At 35.6% G+C, this 24,022-nt stretch overlaps 1 protein-coding gene across 1 annotated transcript in view; it reads right to left on the reverse strand.

Annotated features, from left to right (window-relative positions):
* Positions 1 to 24,022, reverse strand: part of LOC138704813 (guanylate cyclase 32E) — a 786,020-nt gene that overhangs the window by 12,015 nt on the left and 749,983 nt on the right. Inside the window, exons 17-19 of the mRNA XM_069833092.1 lie at positions 20,371 to 20,483; positions 18,667 to 18,818; positions 14,847 to 14,945 (exon numbers count right to left, since the gene is read on the reverse strand). Of these exons, the coding sequence (XP_069689193.1) occupies positions 14,847 to 14,945; positions 18,667 to 18,818; positions 20,371 to 20,483 (364 nt within the window). The remainder of the gene's footprint in view (positions 1 to 14,846; positions 14,946 to 18,666; positions 18,819 to 20,370; positions 20,484 to 24,022) is intronic.

Below are 24,022 nucleotides of genomic sequence, written 5' to 3' on the forward strand. Positions count from 1 at the left end.
CTCCCGAATATTTAGACTAATAATTAAAATTAAATTCTATTACCAACATTTAAGTTTATTTAATTTTCCTTATTTTTTTCTAAGTACACTTTAAATAATTATTTTACCTGATGTAGTTTCCATGTATTCCACCACAAGACCACTCTTATCCGGAACTAGCAGGTATAGAGGACTCTATATTGAAGGGGTGGTTGGATTGATCCATTACCTGGGGTATATTACGTTAAAATGACAATATTTGTGTCCAAAAACGATTAAAATATTATACAAAATAATGGGTATTAACGGACAAAATATGTAGAGAAAATATCAAAGGAAATAAACATTATTTTACATTAATAATGGGGAATTATGGTCAAAATTAAATGAAAATGCCTCAAAACTGATCAAAAAAATTCTCTTATGAGTTGAAACAGGCAAAAAATGCAAAAAATGTCCTAACAAATATGTCTTAAAAAACTTAGTTTATCACATAACATATCAATACTAAAGCAGGTATGTTTCTGGCTTACTGGAAAAAAGATGCAATTTCATCAAAATCCTAGCACTAATCAACATTGTCTACTTATACGGTTTAATCACTATGACCTGTGAGAACTGTAAAAATGTTTGATAATCCTTATTAAGTTCTTGGGCTTGCGATCGTCGTGGTAGAAAGATAACATTGAACAATCGACACAATAAAGAAAAAGTGTGAACATATAGCAGTACAGAAGAGACTTTCCATTTTCTTGTCGCTTTACCGACACTAGTTCAGCCAGATTTGCAGTTGGAAACTCCACTACATTTAAAAAAAAACATTGCTACGTTCTCTTCCTATCTCTGTGTGTCTGTGTATGTTTGTCTGTCTCTTCATCTCTCCATCTTCTTGTTCCATATCGGAACAGATTCCGCTAGATATGCACTACTGAACAAGAGAATATTGCTACGTTCTCTCCCTGCTTCTACAGGGTGAAAGTGAAATAACCTTGCAGATTGAAAGGGACGATAGGGTACAAGTAAATGAATAGAAAACCTGTATTACATTCTGTGATTAGAAAATTAAGTTTGAAGTTTCAGCAGTCCGACAAGATCGTCGCTAAAACACTCTACTTCTATACAGATGTAAGAGGTCAACGAACTCTGTGAGTTTCCGTACGTAAGCTCCAAGACGTTGCGACGCGTTCACTTGAATTTAGGTTTTTTTTAAATTAAATTTATACAAAAACCGTGTACGCTATTGAAATGGGCTACAGGGATAGACTAAATTATTCTTTATTAGATTTCCTATCGATAGTTACGGAATAAGAGAATGTTAAAAATTTGGGGAAAAACATTTTCTCTCTGAAAGATCTATGAACTTTCCATCAATATGATATTATAGTTTTTTATTTCATACAACATGAGCTATTCGCTCTGGAAATAGTAATATTGACAGACGATAACAGTTAGGGTCTTAAATTAATATATGAAGGGTTCAGAGCCATAGTGGGCTAAGCGCCATTTATTAAAAACGGAGAAAGTAATGGTTAAAGTTAAGTGAATACCATAGTTTAATGAAGATTGACATATCATTTAGTTTTAATGTGTATACTTTATATTACTGCTATATGTTTCCATTGAATTATGGTAATAACTTCATTTTAACCCTTGTTTTATACGGTCCACTGTGGTTCTGAACCCTTCATATATTCTTACTTGTTAAAAAAATAAAACAATCGTGTCGGGATTTGAACCATCGATCCCGTACTCTAGATTCATACTCGACCACTACGATTGCTTTCAAGCATTCTATATTTTCTATATACTACTGTTTTTTTTAAACTACAGCATTTTACGTCTGTATATTTGTACAGTCTTGTATTAAATACTATATATTGTGGTGGTAGTGGTGGTGGTGGTGGTAGTAGTAGTAGTAGCAGTGGTAATAGTGGTAGCAGTAGCAGCAGTAGCAGTAGCAGTTGTAGTAGTAGGTTATTTTACGACGCTGTATCAACATCTCAGGTTATTTAGCGTCTGAATGATATGAAGGTGATAATGCCGGTGAATGAGTCCGGGGTCCAGCACCGAAAGTTACCCAGCATTTGCTCATATTGGGTTGAGGGAAAACCCCGGAAAAAACCTCAACTAGGTAACTTGCCCCGACTGGGAATCGTACCCGGGCCACCTGGTTTCGCGGCCAGACGCGTTAGCCGTTACTCCACAGGTATGGAAAGGTATATGTCTTTATAGTTTGGCTGATGAATTGTATATGCTTTAAATTGAATAGTAATCTGTATAGCTCAACTGATGAATTGTTTATGCTTGTAATTTGACGTAATTAGCATGATATATATTATCAATTTTTCTATATCTCAACTTATTGAATTGTTTATGCTTTTAAATTGAATTAACTTACTTGCTATGTATAATATTTTATAGCTCAACTGATGAATAATCGTTTAGGTTTATAAATTTAATAATCTGATTGGCTGTGTACTGAATATTTTTTGTTGAGCCACCAATGTAGCTCAGTCGGCAGACTCGCTGGCCTGCTGATCCGGAGCCGCTCTCGGGCGTGGGTTGGATCCCCCGTCTGGTCTGATTGGTTGATTTCTTCCGAGATTTTCCCCAGACGTGAGGCAGATGCCGGGTGGTCTACGGCGAGTCCTCGGCCTCACCTCACTTCATCTCCGTTTGGTCTGATTACCTGGTTGGGGTTTTCCGAGGTTTTCCCCAACCATAAGACAAATGCCAGATAATCTGTCGCGAATCCTCGGCCTCATCTCACTACATCTCTCCAAAAATTGTAATGTTGTAAAATTTTAACTTGTTCCACATCTTAAAGCTTCAATGGTAATGTAAGATCTATGGAATATAATAAATAAAATGAAAATAAAAAAAAAACGAATATCTCTTCATGGTATGAACCAGACTTTTGATCCGGAATATGCGCAGTGTGGCATTCTTTGACTTAGAAAATACTGGAGTCCCTCAACACATCTGTCCCTCATTGTACGTAAAACAAATCAGAAAAATAAGAATTAGCTGCCGCTAGAGGTTTGTCTTCTGCTTCAAGCTGAGCAATGGAGATCGCAGTAATGAAATAAGTCTGAATGGTGCGGGCAGTGGATCAGGCAACAGTAGATTTATTTGTCATAGCCATTTGTAAGGCTGACTCCAAAATACTTAACCTGATCAACATACTGTGATTGTGCAAAGAGTGTAATTTTATCCTGTATGGTAGATTCCTGGACATTTTCCCAAATTCGCATTTCCGAACATCAATTTTCCCGAATAGCATTTCTCCCGAATACAAAATTCCCGAATGCAGTGGCTCAGGCAGCAGTACATTTGTCATAGCCGTTTGTAAGGGTGACTCCAAAACACTTAACCTGATCAACATACTTTACTCATTGTCAAAATAGTGTAATTTTATCCTCTATGGTAGATTCACGGACATTTTCCCAAATCCGCATTCCCGAACATCCATTTTCCCGAATAGCATTTCTCCCGAATACAAAATTCCCGAATCCACACTCCCAACAGACATTTTCCCGATTTATTTGATTTCTATTTTCCCGAAATTCCATTTTCCCGAATACAAAATTCCTGAATCCACATTCCTGATTTCTTTGATTTCCATTTTCCTGATAATACAGTAGTGTATATTACCACACAAATGTATTTAATATAACTATAGTAAAATTAATAACACTTTCTCTTTACAAAGTGAAATTTAATAATGTCCACGTGTCCTCAGGTAATCGAGGTATCTGTTATCGGCTGCATAGGTGTGATAATCCTACACGATAATTCATATTCATGTTTAAAGTTGTAGCCACGCTCTCTTCGGTTGTGCCCTCACGCCTCTACCCAATGTGAATTCCAGAATCTTGGTCCTCGCGTCGCTCTCTTCCTTTTGGAGCCCAGAGAAAGCAGTGTAAACGCTTGGATGCTATCTCCTAAACACCACTTGCAGATGATTGTGGAAATCTTCCGACAGATTATTGTTCGGTGTCCATTATTTAATGTGGAATTGTACTGGTTCCAAAATGTCTTATCATAACGAGGAAGTACAGGTCGCCTTCTGCCACTGAATGCGTGACATCAAAGTAATCAAATGTTCGGTAATTTTTCGTATAATATATACGGGAAACTGAACACTAAATGAAATTCCGGACCGTGGTTTCGGGAATTTGGCTTCAGGAAAATCTATTCGGGAAAAGGTCCATTTGGGAATGCTGATTCTGGAAAATGGGTGGGAACGTCTACTATATATAATCGAACACATTTTCACGGACGTTCATTTCGATACTAAACCAGCTCTGCTATGGTTTACACTTAGGCCCAATTGTATAAAACTCCCCGACTAAAAATCAACTTTGATCGAAGATCGGAAAGTGAACCGAGTTCAGACACTTCTTCTATTGTATAAAACTTTCCTGCGATCAAATTACCTTGGTTAAAGTGCAATCTAAGTTCACGTGAAAAGGATTTCGCAACATCGCATAAACAGGTGAAGTATGTGATGCGCGGGCCATATTGTACAGGTTTGCTCAGTGTTGCCAATATAGCGACTTTAACTCTTTTTCAACGACAATTTCTTTTAACTGTTATATTGCTTAAATAGGGATTTAGCGACCTTTTTAGCACCCCATAGTGACAAAATTTAATCTTTCTTTGTTGATAATGAGAAATCTAGCGACTTTACAACTACTTTTTGGCGACTTTCCGTACACTCTGTTGGAGACACTGGTTTGGTTTGTGCATTGTAAATAATGGCGGACAATAAGAAGAAAGTTGACCGTTCTCCAAATTGTTATCATGTTATGGTGTTTGATACTCCTAACATAATAAAGCTTTATAAAAAGACAATTTTCGTTTAGTAATACAGTTAATTGAAAATTTATGGATGTATCTATCATGTCCATTAATAATTAATGGTTATAAACATAATATAATTATAGGTTATGTTATTTGATACTGCTGAACACGATAAAGCCTTATAAAATATAAGAATGTTTGTGTATTAAGGCAAGAAATTTAAAAAAATATATGTATATAAATGTACTCCTACCATACCTATTAATATTAATGATAATGGTTATTCTTTTTGCACAATCTGCCACTCGTATATTTTAAACAGAAAAGAAATAACTGAACTTGGATCATCTAACTTAATCCGAGAAATTTCTTCAGTCAAAGTTGACTTTAGTTTAAGACAAATTAATCTCAGATTACATTTTATACAACGCAGAATTCCAAGTTCAGTTAGAACGAGGATTAATTTAACCTCTGATCTAAGATTAAATGTTTATACAATCGGCCCTTAGAATACCTTAAAACTGAATGAAACAGCGATACAATTTATTGTTTGCCTGTATGATAGGCAACTTCTCTCGCAGACCAATACTGAAAACAGTCTAGATGGACTGATTCAGGCGTTCACAGACGCTACTTGCAAAGATTTCGACATTCTTGATTCTGCTTTATATCCTACAGTGACTGTCTTAAAAGCGATAAGATGTTTACAACAATGGCACATGAAATTAACGGGTTTAATTAAACATTTAACTCTCCGATGGTAAGAGGGGTTGCGCGCAATTCCAGCGAGATATTTTTATGTGTGTTATATTGGTATTTCTGTTCAGTGTTTTATGCCCGTCTATGTAATCTCACTTGATTGCCCAAAGATTCGGAATATTCATTGCCCTGGCGATGGTCCCGTTACTTCCGGTTGTAAGTGGATTTAATTGTCCCCTAGGATTGTACGCCGCCCTGTTACCTTTGACGGAGGCAAATATTTCCTTCTCATATTCTTTGAATTGTACCGCCATACATAGTCTAGAGTAATCTTATACTCTATGGAAAGTCAACTTCTTATTACCTTTTGTGCAAAAAGAACATTATTTTTTGTATTCACTGTATCAGGTTTCAACTGCATGTAGTGAAATTATGAGTTCTTTGTCGATTTGTCTGAAATGTTATCTGGTATGAATGTGAAAGGTCCAAACTTTGCAGATTTTATGAATAGTGCATTTATGAAGATGGTGACGTTGATGATGGTATTGTTGATGATATGTACATTGTAAACGTTGACGTATATAATGGAAAATATAAAGTATTGTTCTCACAGTTTCCTATCGATGACAAAAGACATCATGTATCATCAATGCTTTAAAAGGGTAAATAAATGATAATTACATAAAAAAATGCATAATACTTCAGATGTAAATGAGAAAACAAAGAGACCAGTAATAATTGAATTTCATAATGATGAGAAAGAAAGGATTGATATGTTCGACAAAATGGTACATGATAATACCGTTTCAAGATACACGCGCCGTTCACTAGTTCTAATGTTCTTTGGAATTCTCAGACCAGCTGCTCTCAATTCATTGGTCCTATATACGTCAACAAAATTATCACAAATCCAGAAAGGAAAAAAATTAGGAACCTGGCTTTGCAACTTCTATCTCCTCACATGAAACGACGTTTAGACAATAATTTGCTCGTGACCTCTTTGTGAATATTACTTTATTGAAACGAGACAGAGATTCCAAAGAGATCGAACTCAGACCCACCAAGATACAAAAATATTCTAACTGTTATTTCTGCTCTCGAGCAAAAGACAGAAAAACGAATACAATGTTCTAAGTATGGCAGACCAGTCTGTAGTGATCACGACCACAGAAGGACATTTGTAATCACTATTTTTCGGCACTTTAAAACTGTATTATTGTGTATCCTTTTATGATAAATCTGTTACTTTTGTGTGTAGGAAAGCCTTCATTTAATAGTGAAAGTGGTTCTATAAGTAAATATATATAGCATTTGTTTATCTGCATTTTAAATGCATGGGATGGCATGCAACCCCAGTTACCAACGAATGCTGTATTATTCATGTTACCAGCGGAGGATTAAAAATAACAAGTTGTTGATGGCAGCTGTATATGTTTGTCAGAGTTATTCATGCACAAATAATTCCAGAGAAATATGAATGGCAAGAAAGATATGCAATGCCGCATTTTAAATAACTGACGCTGAAAACTTACAACGCTGACGACTTACAACTTTACATTCATTCCCGAACTTGTACAATTAATGACTCTGTGATCAGAATTAATGAAGATCTAGCATCTGTAGCTCAATGGGAGCAAAAATTTGGATTCAGACTAAATCCAGACAAATCACAAGCTAAAATAATGAGCCACCAACGAGCATTAAACAAAACAGATCTAGCCACTGTATCAAATACAAAAATAAATAATACCACAATTACATATAGTAAGACAGTAAAAAATTTAGGGGTATATTCAGATTCAAATTTAAATTTTCAAAGTCAAGTGACCTACATATGTAAGAAAACTTTTTCCATAATTCATTCCCTTAGACACTTAACCAACGTTTTACCTCTCAGCCTTAAAAATAACCTGATCCAAACTTTAGTGATGCCCCACTTCGATTATTGCGATTCTATATTCACGAATCTAAATACTGATCTTGCCCACAGACTACAACGTGTTCACAATATCTGCGTTCGTTTCGTTTGTAACATTAGAAAATTCGATCATGTAACATCGTCACTAGAATTGTTGTCTTGGAGTCCACTTAAAGAAAGAAGATTTTTCAACTCTCTCTTATTACTATTTAAAATCATCCACACCTCCTCACCCTCTTACCTAGCATCTCGTTTTGTTTACCTTTCACTACTTCGAACCCGGAACATGTACTTTCTCTCTATTCCTCTGTACAGAACATCCTTCTACTCATCATCTTTCAGCATATCTATTCCACGCCTCTGGAACTCTCTCCCTGAGCATGTCAGAGACTGTCGGACAATATCAAAATTCAAATTTAAATAAAAAAATCAAATTCTAGTTCATGGAATTGCTTGTTGAACACCTGTCAGGAACTTCAGCTTAACCCATGACATATAGTAAATATTGTAACTATGCTGTTGTAAAATTGACAATTAATATGTAATGCATTTATTATTATTATTATTATTATTATTATTATTATTATTATTATTACTATTATTATTATTGTCAGTTATCAGTATCATCATTGCTATCTCTGTTTTTCTTTCCTTTTTTTGTATTAGCTCGATGAGAGCTCTAGAGTGTTCTTCTGACCCTGTTGACCCTCTATAGGGCTTTAATTTAATTTGTATTATTTTCATCAACGTCTGTATTTCCTTTTTGTATTTATATGTGCTATCTGGTATGATGGAAGAGAAGGGCTTATGGCCTAAATCCTGTCAGATTAAATAAATAAATAAATAAATAAATAAATATATAAATAAATAAATAAATAAATAATAATAATAATAATAATAATAATAATAATAATAATAATAATAAATGCTTTTAAGGGAAAAAACGTCTTTGAAATTACGAAATTTAACATAGTTTTAAATACGATACATTATTCGTCATATGCTGTTTCCGGGATAATGTCTTTGACAGTTAACCTAGATAGCGTAGTTGGTATAGCGCTGGCCTTCTATGCCCAAGATTGCGGGTTCGATCCCGGCCTAGGTAGATGGTATTTAAGTGTGTTTAAATGCGACAGGCTCACGTCAGTAGGTTTACTGGGATGTAAAAGAACTCCTACGGGACAAAATTCCGGCACACCGGCGACGCTGATATAACCTCTGCAGTTGCGAGCGTCGTTAAATAAACCATAATTAAATTTTTTGACAGTTATTCGATATGTTTCAAAGCAAGTGCTACTTGCAACTGGCGGAAACTTTCTATTGTCTATCATTACGCCATTTATATGAACTAGAGTACATTATATCATTTCTGGTTTGAACGAGCTGCCTGAAACATGTACTTCTGCTCATTGTAAATAATTATTTTGTATGTATATTTCACTTACATTTTGCATATAAATTGGCATTTATTGATATTTGTATTACATGAAAGAATATAATTTTTAGTGCAGTGTCCCCAGACGACTTACAACGATTTAACTTGTAGTAATTGCTAGGTAGATGGAATGGAATGGAATGCGGAAAATAATTATGCTTATTTTAATTTACTTCTTCTTATTTTCCTTATTAGTTCCATTATTTCTTTTCCTTCTTTAATTAGGGAGCAGATTGCTATTAATGCACACATTCCGGAATGCACCCTATAAACTAGAAAGTACCCCAGGAGACAGCACTGGGTGACCAGATTCGCGGTTTTATTTCCTTAAAAAAACAACATGACATGTGTTTCCCTATGTGAGATGGCTAAACTGTACAATCTAGCAGAATTTGAGTTGATAACTAAACATTACCTCACATTCCCCACATACTGGATTATCAATGGGGTCCAATATGTCTAGATGTTTATTCAGATGGTAGTGTCCGGTTACCCATATTAAGGTTCCCCTTACCTCCTGTTCTACAGCTGATTTTTAACATTCTGAGTAGGATACATACTAACTTGGCTTTTAGGCTATTCTTTTATTGTTCGCGTCTTTATAAAAATATATTCTATTTTTTTTTTTTTTAATATTTTACTTATTTGCATGTACAATGCGACAGTTCAATATTATTAATTATTAATGAGAATTACCTAACTAAATAAATTACACTTTTAATTACGATTTTACTTAATTTGTTATTATTCTAAGAATGTAGGCTTTCACGGCCGACGTCGATAGGATGCGTATTTTCCGAGCTAGAGGGCCGTGGTCTGTCGGTGTTACAACCAAACGTTTTGTCCACTACTCCGGTGGACATCTTCAGTGAAAACACGTCCTTGCAAGGGAGGAGTTGGGGCTGTGAAAACTGAATATGTGAGCTCCAAGTTAGTTGGCCATTTGTCTCACTTCGGGTTTCGCCGCCCCAGTGAAGGAGCGCTAGAAAATTTCGAGGGGGGAAGTCGAAAATTGACGTAATTGATTAGCTACAACATACGGGAGGTAGGGGGAGAAGTTCAGCGACCTGATCCGGAGGAGTTAGAAACGCGATGGTACCAACTAGGAGGAGAGTGGCAGAAGTCTAGGCACGAAAAGGTAATAGCCAATTTGGCTGTTTGAAGATTCGAACGCGTGGGAATTAATCATCTTAACGGTAATAGCCAATTGGATCTTTGATGATTTTTCTCAGATCAGGAGACCAGCCAATTGGCTCTTTGATGACTCCATTGATCTGTAGAAGGGGACGATTGATTTCTGTTAGAGCCCGAGTTCAATGTGAATAATCATTAATTTTGAGCCGTCACCAATGTCTGGGGAAGTGAAAGCAGGTCCGTGGCCCATTTCTTTTAGGTCTCATCCTGACATTTGTCTTAGCGCCTTAGGATGAGATGTCTCAATTTCAGAGACTAGCCAGTTGGCTCTTAGGTAAAATGACTGTGATTCGATGGATGTAGACTAGCCAATTGGCTCTATTACGACTCCATCGTTCAGCAAAACGGGATTATTGGAGACGATATAAGTTATTTAATCATCTAAACGGTATTAGCCAATTGGCTCTGATGATTTCCGTCAGACTGGTAGCACGTCGCTATTAAGGTGTGGGACGGTGGCTTGTTGTTGTTGCCGCGGTCCGCACCAGTGGCTTCGGTGTTCCGATTGTTTGTCATAGTATCTGTTTGTTATTATTATTTGTAATGAAACTTGTAAGGTAACAGAACTAGTTATTTTTTTTTTTTATATTTTAACGTTTAGAACATTGATGTTTGCAGGAATGTTCGGTGTTTTACTCAGCAATAACAACTTAGTATTTTTAAATTTACGGTATTTTGTTCAATTTCTCTAACTAGTGGTAACATTATCTTCATTTCGATTTATAATAATAATAATAATAATAATAATAATAATAATAATAATAATAATAATAATAATAATAATAATTATTATTATTATTATTATTATCAGCATTATTATTATCAGTATTATTATTATTATTATTATTATTATTATTATTATTATTATTATTATTATTATTATTATTATTATTATTATTATTCAAGTTTAGAAAAGCGAGAGAGTCTAAGTTTGTTAGAGGCATTGTTTCCAGTAAATTTATAGTCTGAAGGCTTGAGTACAATTTAACAGTTATTATTCATTGATTAATTAATTAAGTCATTCATAGTGTTCTGCCCAAGGGCAGGACTTTCACTGCAAACCCGCATTCTATGATATTTCCCATTTTCTTCCTCTTTGGCTCGCATATGATCTATATATCTTAATGTCGTCTATCATCTGATAACGTCTTCTACACCGAACTCTTTTCCAGTTCAATATTCCTTCCAGTGCATCCTTCAATAGGCAGTTTATTCTCAGACAGTGACCCAAACCAGTTCATTTTTCTCTTTCTGATCAGTTTCAGCATCATTATTTCTTCACCCACTCTTTCCAACACAGCTTCATTTCTTATTCTGTCTGTCCACGTCACAGGTTCAATTATTCTTCATATCTACATTTCAAATGTTTATATTCGCTTCCCTTCACTTCGTCGTAATGTCCATGTTTCTGCCCCATACAATGTCACACTCCACCCAAAGCACCTCACTAATCTTTTCCTTAGCTCTTTTTCCAGAGGTCCGCAGAAGATGCTCCTTTTCTATTAAAACCTTCCTTGGACATTGCTATCCTCCTTTTCACTTCCTGGTAGCAGCTCATATTACTGCTTATAGTAAACCCGAAGTATTTGAAGCTCTTTACTTGTTCTACTGCCTCATTTAGAATTCGCACGTTTACCTTCTTCATTTTTCTTCCTATGATTACGTTCTTCGTCTTGTTAGCATTTATCTTGATCCCATACTGCTCACAGCTGTCATTTAGCTCCAGTAGCATATCCCTTAATATCACATCCTCTTCTGCTAACAACGCCATATCATCAGCAAATCTTATATGGTCAGTGTACACGAGAACAGTGAGACATGTGTGGAAGTGGTGAGTTCAACCAAAGTACCAGGGAAGCAAGCAGTGACGTCGTCCGAAGAAGAAGTAGAAGTGACGCGAATTTAGTATTTATTTATTATTTATTTATTTATTTATTTATTTATTTATTTATTTATTTATTTATTTATTCTGGTGTAGTTAAGGCCATCAGGCCTTCTCTTCCACAACACCAGGAATACAAATACAATAATATAGAAAAACAGAGGAAAAACACTATTTCAAAATAAATCTACAAAAAAAAATAAAGAGAGAGAGAGAGACAGAGAGAGAAAACACTATAAACAAAGTAAAGCCACACAAAAATATGCACAGGTTGCAGTCACACAAACTTTAAATGAGTGATTAAGTATTATAATTAATTATATCCTAACTAATTAACTAACATAAACAAGAAACTTGCAATTATAATCCAGATTAAAAAAGAAAAAGAAAAAAACACAAATCAATACTTCTAGCAATACCTAAAAACATTAACTAAGACAAAATTTTCCAATTTAATTTTGAATTGTGATAAAGTCCGGCAGTCCCTGACGTCATTAGGTAACGAATTCCAGAGGCGAATTGTAATTCAGCAGATGCAGCAGAACATGATGTCAGTGCAATCGAAGGAAAATAGTGGACAGCAGCTCGGGGCCATTCCGAAGAGAGTAAAGGAACTAGGTAAATCGAGGCTGTCGAAAAGTAGAGTGATGGAAGTACAAAATAGAGCAGGAAGCAGTGATGAAAGAAGAGAGGAAAACAAGGGGGAAAATCAGTATGACTTAAGGAAATGATGTGGAGGGGAAATAAATCGAGAGAAAAGAAAACTAAGACCTAAAATAAAGTAGAAATGTGAAAAATTTAGCAGTAAGGTCTAAAATTGCAACTAGATAGAGATGTGAAGTGAGGGGAAGTATGCCATAGAGGAGTGGGGTACAGAGTTATAAGTATAATATTTTGGTGTAGTAATGGGAGAGGAGTAAGGTTAGTGGAAGAAATGATGACGGACGAGGAAAGACAGAGTGGAAGATATGTAATAATAAATTAAAACAATTAATTATCTAATGACTTGTGCGAGAGGCGTTGTAAAACGGGAAGGCGGTACTGTACACTAAATGTGAAGTGTCGCCTCGCCAAAAAGGTGTTGCTTAATGACAAACAAATTAATTAATTAATTAATTAATTCGTTGGTGAAATATAAGCAATGATATTAAAACAAATCGCCAGGCCATTCTTTACGAAATACTCATATTAACGTTGAAGAAAACTTATCTCTGTCATTAAAGCCTAAAAAAAGAAATACTTCCGAAAATCTCGAAAATATACAAACAAAATCTGGACGTACGCTTATAACGTATGAGTCTACAGGGGTTCCCAACCGGTCGCGCACCACCTTGGAGTGTGTCGCGAAATTTTGGAATTGAAAAATAAATTGTATGTCATCCACAAAGTCTCTTTAGAACGCATTTTTTATTTACAACGAAGTTTTTGATATGGTACATTTTATTTTGAAACAGACTTTACCAATGAAACGTGAACACCTGCAACAATGCTTAGTAATTCGTTTACTGTTCCCACTTAATAATAAAATACTGTAGGCCCTAGAGTTTAGAATCGTAAGAACATATTGGTCAGTTTCAGTATGATAGTGCGACTATTTTATGAAAAGTGCTTGATTTATATTTTATCATGGACAAATTTTTAATTCGAAATCAAGCTCTGGGTTAGAATTAGATAACACCAGTACTAATTCAAATAATGAGCGCGAAAATTCCCTTCAGGGTTCACAAAAACGTACTGCGTTTCGTAAACATAGTGATGAATACTTGCAATATCGTTTTACATGGCGTGGAGATGAATATAAACAAAATCCCGAGTGCTTTATATGCGAAAATGTTTTATCACATCAGTCGATGGTGCCGAATAAAGTAAAAATACATTTGCGAGTATAACTGCCGTTTCCAACGTCATACTTGTGTGAATCAGCATTTTCTACTATGAAAATAGTGAACTCTGTTTAAAGTAACAGACTGCTGTATCTTGACGATGATTAATGTATCTTGTGAATCATAAGGCCACATATAGAGAAACTCTGTGCAACCCACGAAGCGCAGACGTCATATTAATTTAAATATGTGAGTTTTCAAAAACGATCATAAAAATCTTTTGTCGGACATCCGGCATAGATAGGTTGGGATTTTTGACATATTCTACGTATGTATTTTTCTAATTTCACTCAAGTTGCCGCTTGTTTTTTTTTTCCGATTGCTTGTTAACATCGATCTATCTACAACACTGGATGTCCGACATTACATAGAAGTTATCAGTGCTTTTTTTTCTGGCGGAACGCGCTGGAACGGCGTTCCGGCACTTTTTTCCTTGCATTTTTCATCATGCAAGCGAAACGTGTGTGTAAATAAGTATGTTTTTAATTTAATTTTTCTTTGAATTCCGCTTAGACCTTGAAAGTCTTAGTTGGACGAAAAGGAAGACAAAAACGTCAAAATTCCTGCGCAGTGAACAGTAATCATCTCCTCGCACGCTATGAAATATTCTACACAAGAGTTTCACCACATTTTTCTCCACAAGAAAATCATTAGTTGTTGTTATTTTATTGTTATTAATAAAAACAAATAAGTGTGCCACTATATTGTGGGCGTTCAGTAAAGTGTGTCGTCAATCAAAAAAATGTTGGGAACCACTGTACTAAGCAATATTAAATGACGTCCGCAGTCGGCACAGATACAAACTTCAACCGTCACCAAACTGCGTCCCGGATGCACTGATCTTTCCCCGGTGTTATGTAATTTTATCGCATCAATACAGCCACGAAGTCCCCCAACATTTCCGATTAGATTTTAACACGAAAAGAAACTTAAATATCTTCATAAATAAAAGTCCAGTATATTAAATTGTGGTCATCTAGAAGGCAATGTTTTATGGATTTCGTGTGTATTCAATTTTAATTAATGAGAATGCTGCACTTGTGTACTTACCACCATGTACGCATCCCCAATCGTCTCTACTTTGTAGACATCGTAGTTCTCGATGGTTGAGTCGAAACAGGTGTACAAGTCATTCAAGAAGTCCACAACCTGAAACACAAGCGGAAACAAACTTATCCACATCTCACAGAAGTCTGGAGATTAGTTTAGTTGGTGTCTGAACAGAATGTTGGCAAAAATATTGAAACTGGGAGATTAAGTTTAGAGTAGAAACAGTTACGAGAAACACTTGGCTTGTGGCTACTACTGCTTGTTTATATGATGCGACGATAAAACTTCGAAGCCCATGTGAGGGTAACGAATATATATAGTCGAAAAATATTTACTTCAGTGTCACAACTGACAAAAGATTTAATTTGGTGAAATGTTGATAGATATATTTTTCTTACTAATTTGAGAGCCTTTGTTCACTGCAGCTAACTTATTCATATTTATTAATTCGAATTTCTTTTTACACAAGGTGTTTCATAAGACAATATTCGCAGCAGAATGTATTCTGATAAAGAATTAAGGCTGGTTCACAATAAACCGGGAACGGAAACGACAACGAGAACGAGAACGGAAATAATGTTAAAATAAAAGTATTTAAATGTGATCATTCACGATAGTTAATTGTGAATGCTTACATTTAAAAACATTTACTTAAAATATTTCAGTTCTGGTTCTAGTTGTCGTTTCCGTTCCCGGTTTATTGTGAACCTGCCTTTAGTACACGTTCGTAAAATCTTTACACATTATTTTCGCGTTCATATTCCTTAACCCTTTGCAGCATAGTGGTTGTTCAGAAGAACCACAGTTTTCTATCTTAATTTTATGGCACAGATATTCCACCAAGGAACCATCTCTTGAGTATACATAGAGGTTGCATCTATGTTTTGAAATTGTGTGCAGAGTTAAAATGTTGAAAAAAATTGATCGAAGCTTTCTTATGATCCATGAAATGAAGAACATAAAAAACTAATTTGTGCTGTAAAGGGTTAAATAAAGGACATTTAATTACATGTCGAGTCTAATTCAGAGTCGAATTAATTGTGGATCTAAAAATAATAAAACATTAATATAAACTGGTATGCAAACTTGATTTGATCAGAAATTATAGTTGTTTTTGTATTCCTGAAACATATGCTTACATTCAAAGATAGTTATATTAGTTAATGACGAAGAAAAAGTCGCTCCGGCGCCGGGATTCGAATCCAGGATTCCCAGTTTTACGCCTGGATGCTCTACCACTGAGCTACGCCGAGACTCAACCATAACAGAGAATTCTGTAGGACCAAAAAATTAATAATATTTTCGTAAATTATTCGTCTAACAGTGCAAAAAATCTGTGGAATCCCCGCCACACGTCATTCATATGAGTGCGCTCCTTGTATGATGACATAATATAATTAGGTCGAACATGGAGTAAGGCCACAAAGGGAAAAAACCAAAGACGAAACATTGATCCAATGCTGTAGATTGAGCCTCGGCGTGGCTCAGGGATAGAGCACCCAGTGCGTAGAACTGGGGATCCTGGGTTCCATCTCCAGTGTCGGAGGGAATTTGTTGCAGTCATTAACAAATAATAACCATAACTGAGAATTCTGTAGGACCAAAAAATTAGTCATCTTTACAAAAATTCGTAGATAGTGCTGTAACTGAACCCCTTGTGCATCGATAATATCTCTGTAATGCCTCATTGTAGATCACCTCATCTGTTCAAAATTTCAAGTTTCTGTCTACATTGAGAAAACTAATCAAGAAGTTACAGAAATTAAATATTTTCAATTCATTGTCAATTAAAACAGATTTAAAGTAACTGTACAAGTGATATTGCAACTAGATACTGGTCTGGGGATCGTGTAGGCCAGATAATGTGTCCCCTACAACCAATCCATTTAATTGGAAATTGGTTATATAAAATGTTTGTTAATTAAAAAACCAGAGATGCAATACCACCATGAATAAACCACACGCTACGAATTAATCTAAGCAGTATTTCATAAAGTTATAGAATAATTCTCCTATCAAGTTGTCTGGAAAGAAAACATAGGAAATTAAATTGTCACCAATTTATTAATCTTGTCCATATAGGCTTGTATGACTACTGGAATGTTCTTGGTATTTTGGTTCAACGTTAGCGTGATTATTTTCTTATTTTCTTGAGCTTAAGAAACCAAAAACAATGTTATTTTTTTTCTCCCACCATGTTAATAATGTCAAAACAATTGCTTGTACAAATTTTGGCCACTCGAAGTCAATTATGAGGGCCGTAAAAATAATTTTCTCTGAAAAAGGAAAACACAATTTCATTGAAATAAATTTATTGGAACAGTTACAACTGTTGAGCTATTTTTTCAACATATTCCCCACTGTAAATGAGACATCTGTCATACAGTGGGATCAGCAGAAAGGTGCAGACGGCTGTCACACACTGATTCAGATCCCAGGCGGCAGACTTCTACGACACAGGGCTACGAAAATTGATCCCACGGTATGACAAATGTCTCAATTCCGGTGGAGAATATGTTGAAAAATTTCTGTTCCTGTAAATTTTTCCATGAAATTTTGTTTTCTTTCTGTAAACGGTCCCAGGGAAAATAATTTTTCTACAGCCCTCGTAATTGCGTTAGAGTGGCCAAAATTTGTATAAACACTTGTTTTGACTTTGTTAACATGGTGAAAGAAAAAAAATAACTTGAGAATGTTTGCTTGTCAATGATGAGCGTTGTGAAAACGAAGCATAACATTCCTTTGTTCAATTTCGTTTTTTGTTCCACGATTTTAATACTTTATACTAGATACTGAATTGATGAGTTAGAGTGTTGTGTGTTAATGGTTGATAAGTTATTTAAATGAATGAGCCCGATTTTTAATTTTTTTTCTTAGTCTTAATTTTAATTTTATTTTTATTGTTGGTCCGTTGTTTTTTGTATTGACTATTTTTTTATCAGTAAATAACATTGGAAACACGAAATACTGCAGGAATCGATTACAGAATGCTAGTTCTGAGGAAATACGGCGCTATGAGGAGATTACATCGAGAGTAGTAGGTTATTTTACGACGCTTTATCAACAGCTTAGGTTATTTAGCGTCTGAATGAGATGAAGGTGATAATGCCGGTGAAATGAGTCCGGGGTCCAACACCGAAAGTTACCCAGCATTTGCTCGTATTGAGTTGAGGGAAAACCCCGGAAAAAACCTCAACCAGGTAACTTGCCCCGACCGGGAATCGAACCCGGGCCATCTTGTTTCGCGGCTAGACGCGCTAACCGTTACTCCACAGGTGTGGACGATTAAATCGAGTACGAGGGTCAACAAACTCATTTTTTGAACAATTTTTTTTTCTAGTCAACAATGTGACGCTGAAACGTGTGTTCAGGTTACTGCCCCAACGACAGTCCTGATGTATTTTATATTTTGATGATTGGTTAATTAATATTAACCCGGCACACTCACATTCATACAAATTTCCAGACTCTAGACACCCAGGTAATTTTTCTTCTTCAAGAAAAATTCACCGAGAGCTGAGCCCGGGAATCGAACCCGGGACCTCCAGATCTGTAAGCCAGCATGCTGACCAAGAAGACCACGGAGGGAGTCAAATTTTTAACAATTTTGTAAAATAAATAAATAAATAAATAAATAAATAAATAAATAAATAAATAAATAAATAAATAAATAAATAAATAAATAACCGGCTTGCGGAGTGCACCATATTCCAGCCGGTGTTGACTGTAAACAATTGTGTCTGGTGTCAGTATGGTTGTTATTTATGCCACTGGAAAGGATCATCAAAATATAAAGATTTTCTCCACGGCAGTAGCCTACCTGCAGGGGCGTACTCTCTGCAGACATGGTGGTGAAGCCCACGATGTCGCTGAAGTAGATGGTGACGCAGTCGAAGCTCTCCGCTTCCACCTTATTGCCTCTCTTCAGTTGTTCAGCCACGTACCGAGGCAGCATCTCGTAAAGCAGCGCCTCTATCACAACAACACTTCCATTAAATGATTTGTTACAAACATCGCACATTTCAAGAAAGAGAAGATTGCTAATAATTTTCTACTTTTTAATTACAGTGCAATAAAGAGTTTAGCATATTTTTTGAAGATACGTAATCAAAATTGACATTTCTGAAGAAATATTCGTTGTATTACAATGTAATTGAGGCGGTAACCGGAAAAGGGGCCCATAAGCAAAAGTCATGTTTCGGGAAAACAATGATTGAAAGATTTATTTTTATGTAATTGTGATTTTATTGCACTCTTATCAACAATAATCTCACTAGAGGTTTTGGTTTATCTAGAGGAAATCAAAACTCGAGTGGAATTTGACTATTACACGATTAGAAGAAAGTATATAAAGATTAGAAGTAACGAAGTACTCCAATAAAATAAAATATTAATTGACTTACGAAAATACAACTGTCTTCAAATGTATTATTATGCCATCTCAACATTACAAATATTATGCTAGATGGCAGTAGTGTATTATGATTAGCTGTTTTCTTGTTATCAGTTGTGCCAACTATGGAATCTTCATTGAACTCTGTGGACGGTTACCAGTCAAGAAGGCTTTGTTGATTCAGTTTCATTTTTATTAAAACTTCAGTTATCCGGATCCCAGTAATCAAGGTCACTTGACAGATGATTTTCAGTAAATCTTAAAACAAAGTCTTATACGTGATTGTCCATATAAATAGGAATAAACAGACAGCCGAAATAATTGATCCTACGATCAGATTTGAAATCACAGCCACTCAACCACCTGAAGTGAATGAAGAGAAAAAGAAAATCTACGAGCCCACGATGCAGTACCTATCAGCGAAATGCAACATTGAAAAAATCACAGTTACCGGTCTCTTCTTTGGAGCGAGAGGCACCAATCCGTAAGCCTTTGTAAAGTGGCACCACCATTATAAAATGTTCTGTAGCGATATTTCGTCAGCATCTTTATGGCGTACATTCAATTTAAATTCTACTTGGTTCTATTTTTTTTCTTATGTCTTAATCACTTTTGTCTGAAACCTGTTTATATAATTTTTCATTTTAAATTTTACTGTGAGCTATTCTGTGTCGCAGGGCAAACCCAAAATATTGAGTCAGACCAATAAATTAAATTAAATATAGCAGAAGCTATAACATAACCTAAATACTGTAATATAAACAAGTGTTAGGGACTCACACTCACTTCAAAGTTCATCTTCAGAGTGCAGTTTACACTTTAATGCACATCCTGGATGAACTCACATTCACTTTGAGGAAATCTTCAATGAAGTTTGCTGAGTCCCACAACTACGCAAGGGTGCATAGGTTCATTAATTAGAATTAGCTATCTTGCTCTCTGTTTACATGATATTGAAACTAAGTAGATTTTAAAATGGAAAATCGAATTAAACATTCTCCCGAAAAGGACCTATAGACCCATTTTCCGGCTACTGCCTCAATTCTTATTTTCTAGTATTAAAAATTGCATACGATCATAGAGAACATTTGTAACAAATAAACTCCATGTTATTCAAATACTGAAAGTTACCAGTCTTTTTCTTTTCTTCAACTAATTGATCCGTGCGTTCATCAACGAGAGCTTCTAGATTGTTTGCGTATTTCTCCATCATCGCCATCATGTTGTCAAAAATATTCGGTTTCCTGAAAACGTACAATAAAAATACACAAATTAACGACTTCAAATACTTGGTGTGTACTGTAAGAAGTAACATGAGCTACTGCCAGGAAGTCAAAAGGAGGATAACAATGACAAAGGAAGCTTTTAATAGGAAAAGGAGCATTTTCTGTGGACCTCTGGAAAATGAACTAAGGAACACTCTAGTGGAGTTAGTTACGTGGCACAGTATCGGGCAGAAATATGGGCATTACGACAAAATGAAGAGAAACGACTGGAATTATTTGGAATGTGGATATGGAGAAGGATGGGGCGTGTGAAATGAACAGACAGAATAAGAAATGAAGCTGTGTTGGAAAGAGTGAAGAAAGAAACTTTGAAACTGATCAACAGGCAGGGCATTTGTGTTCCCAAACGTACAGCGGATCGAGTATTTTCTTCTGGTACATCTTACGTGAATGCATAAGTTGTAAGCAGGTACGCATAGACTATAAATCACAGTACAATATAGGCGCTCCATCGTCAATGTTGCTTATGTAAAACACAAAGTTACGACTATATTGTGATCTGATTCTAATACTAAGTAAGTTGCATTTTCATTCAGACTTTTGTGATAATATTATTTTCATTTATCAATCTATGTTATATTGTACAGTATTTCATTTTTATCTGATGGTGGGGTCGATTATCATACCCTGAGACAGGGATTCGCTAATGGCGATTATGTCAATTCGTCTGTTACTGCCATTGTCGGCGGTTCCGTGGACTTCTTCATAGACGGTGTATTTTAGTTTTCTAAGGGCATCGGCTAATTTAGTTCTAATTGCATGGTGCCTATGTATACGCAATGTTTCGCCATAAGGGCAGGCTCCCAGGACATGTCCAAGGGTTTCTATCTCACTGAGGCATCGCCTGCAGTGATTGTCCTGAGACCTACCTGGTATGGCTCTTACAGCGCTTACGTTGGCAGTCATCTTGATAGCCTCCTTCCATTCACCGCTAGTCATTCCATCGGGTTTAGTTATCCATTTGTTAGAGGGAGTGAATTCACTGTACAGAATAACGCCTGGGAGCATGCCCTTATGGCGAAACATTGTGTATACATAGGCACCATGCAATTAGAACTAAACTGGCCGATGCCCTTAGAAAACTAAAATACACCGTCTATGAAATAGTCCACGGAACCGCCGACAATGGCAGTAACAGACGAATTGACATAATCGCCATTAGTGAATCCCTGTCTCAGGGTATGATAATCGACCGCACCATCAGGTTTGAAACGTACAAAGGACAGCCCGAAGACGTACAGTCCACACCTGTGGAGTAACGGTCAGCGCGTCTGGCTGCGAAACCAGGTGGCCCGGGTTCGAATCCCGGTCGGGGCAAGTTACCTGGTTGAGGTTTTTTCCGGGTTTTTCCCTCAACCCAATACGAGCAAATGCTGGGTAACTTTCGGTGCTGGACCCCGGATTCATTTCACCGGCATTATCACCTTCATATCATTCAGACGCTAAATAACCTAGATGTTGATACAGCGTCGTAAAATAACCTAATAAAAAAAAAGACGTACATGAGGAGAAACGAGCAATCTACCCGTATTACAAAGATAAATACCAACTTCACGATATTAGTGTTACGGGATTGATGTTTGGAGCAAGAGGAACGATACCCAACTTCTCTTCTAAATTCCGTAAGACCCTACGACTGCACAAATCTTTTCTGAATGAACTGGCCCTCCTCATAATTAGAGAGTCAGTCAAACTTTTACGAAACCACCTATATGGACTCTAATTCAGCATATGGAAAAAATTGACGCACCATTATCATTTTTCTTTTTCCTTCTTAGCTTTCATTGATTCTTTACTTGAAATTTTTTTTCTTCTGTAAACTGCCATTGTTTGTTTGTGTATTTGTTTGCCTTTTTTCTTACTCTTTTAGCTCTCATAATCTATTTGTTCTTGCATTGTTTTGTATGCTTTGTCTAATGGCAGCCTCTAATTTGGGGAAGCTCCGATAAATAAATAAATAAATAGATAAATAATATAATATAATGTAATATAATATAATATAATATAATATAATATAATATAATATAATATAATATAATATAATGTAACGTAACGTAATATAATATACTATAATATAATATAATATAATTAAAGATAGGAATTTACTCACAGAGACTACAAGGTTAGGTATGCACAGAGTGTTCGTTGTTGAGAGAGAGAGAGAGAGAGAGAGAGAGAGAGAGAGAGTAGCCAGCAATGCAGGTACATGGGTACCTGCCAGGGAACTCTGCCATGATATAAAGCAGGGTGAGATTGCAGTTCTATCTGTTTAACTAATCAACGAATCGCAGTGCAATGTAGATAAACCAATTGCCGGAGCACAATGCTGAACCCAACGCAAAAGAAACGTAACCCCATTCAATTTCTGCGATTCACAACACATTTCAATTGTAATCTGGTCATACCTCAGGCTTCACGTCATTTATGACGTAACAACAGTCTAAGCACAACTAACCTAATATCCTCATACTGTGGTATAAATTCCTACCTTTAAATATAGCATAGTATAGTATATGACATGTATAGTATAGTATAGTATAGTATAGTATAGTATAGTATAGTATAGTATAGTATAGTATAGTATAATATAGTATAGTATATGTATAGTATAGTATAGTGTAATGCAATGTAATATAATATAATACACAATATGAAAAAATAGTGTGTGTGTCTTGTCAAACTATTTTTCTATATTCTGGCACTTTCATTATTAGGTTTTCCACTTATAATTCATTGTTTTAAAGTTTTGTATACTGTGTTTTCGTAGAATTATGGCTACATGAATATTGTTATGGAAAACATCAAATAAATATTAGACCTATATATGCCCGTTTTTTTCTAAAAACTTTAATTTATCCTCTTGAAATTCTAAAAATGAAATATATAATACTTGGTATAAAAAAGAGTGTATTACAGTAACATTTGACAGAAACTTTTTCAAATCTATTACTAACCAAACAATAAAATAAGAGCAAGCCAGCCTGACGTCATGCCTATGCAGAGACACTTTCAGCGTTCCTCAGATCTCTTGGCTGGTACATTAAACACTAGCGAAACTTTTGAACAAAGGTTATAACTAAAACTGATTTTCTGGCACATTTCTCGTTTACCACTTTGAAAGCATGGTCCGAGTGGTTATGCTGCAGGGTCTTCGAAACAGGATAAATCACGTGATATTTATTTACTTCACGGACCTTTTTCTTTAAATTATTTTAAACAGTTGTATAATATTATATAGATTTCCAATTCCATACAGAAAACATTTTCAGGAAAGAGCCTTAGAGCCCAGCCACTAGCCTTTACAGAGGGGCCAGCAGAAACGGGTGGAGGAATTCGGGATCCGACATAATGACGACATATTATTCGATGCAAAGAAGTAGAAATTGGAATTTCTGACACTTTCATCGATTACCTTATTCAGTTCTCAGTTATAGCAAGGGAATCACTTCTCCTCACAATTATTATAATAATTCTTTCTTGACATTTGACCTTATAGT

This window comes from Periplaneta americana, chromosome 8 (genome assembly GCF_040183065.1).
Source record: "Periplaneta americana isolate PAMFEO1 chromosome 8, P.americana_PAMFEO1_priV1, whole genome shotgun sequence".
Classification (NCBI taxonomy): domain Eukaryota; kingdom Metazoa; phylum Arthropoda; class Insecta; order Blattodea; family Blattidae; genus Periplaneta; species Periplaneta americana.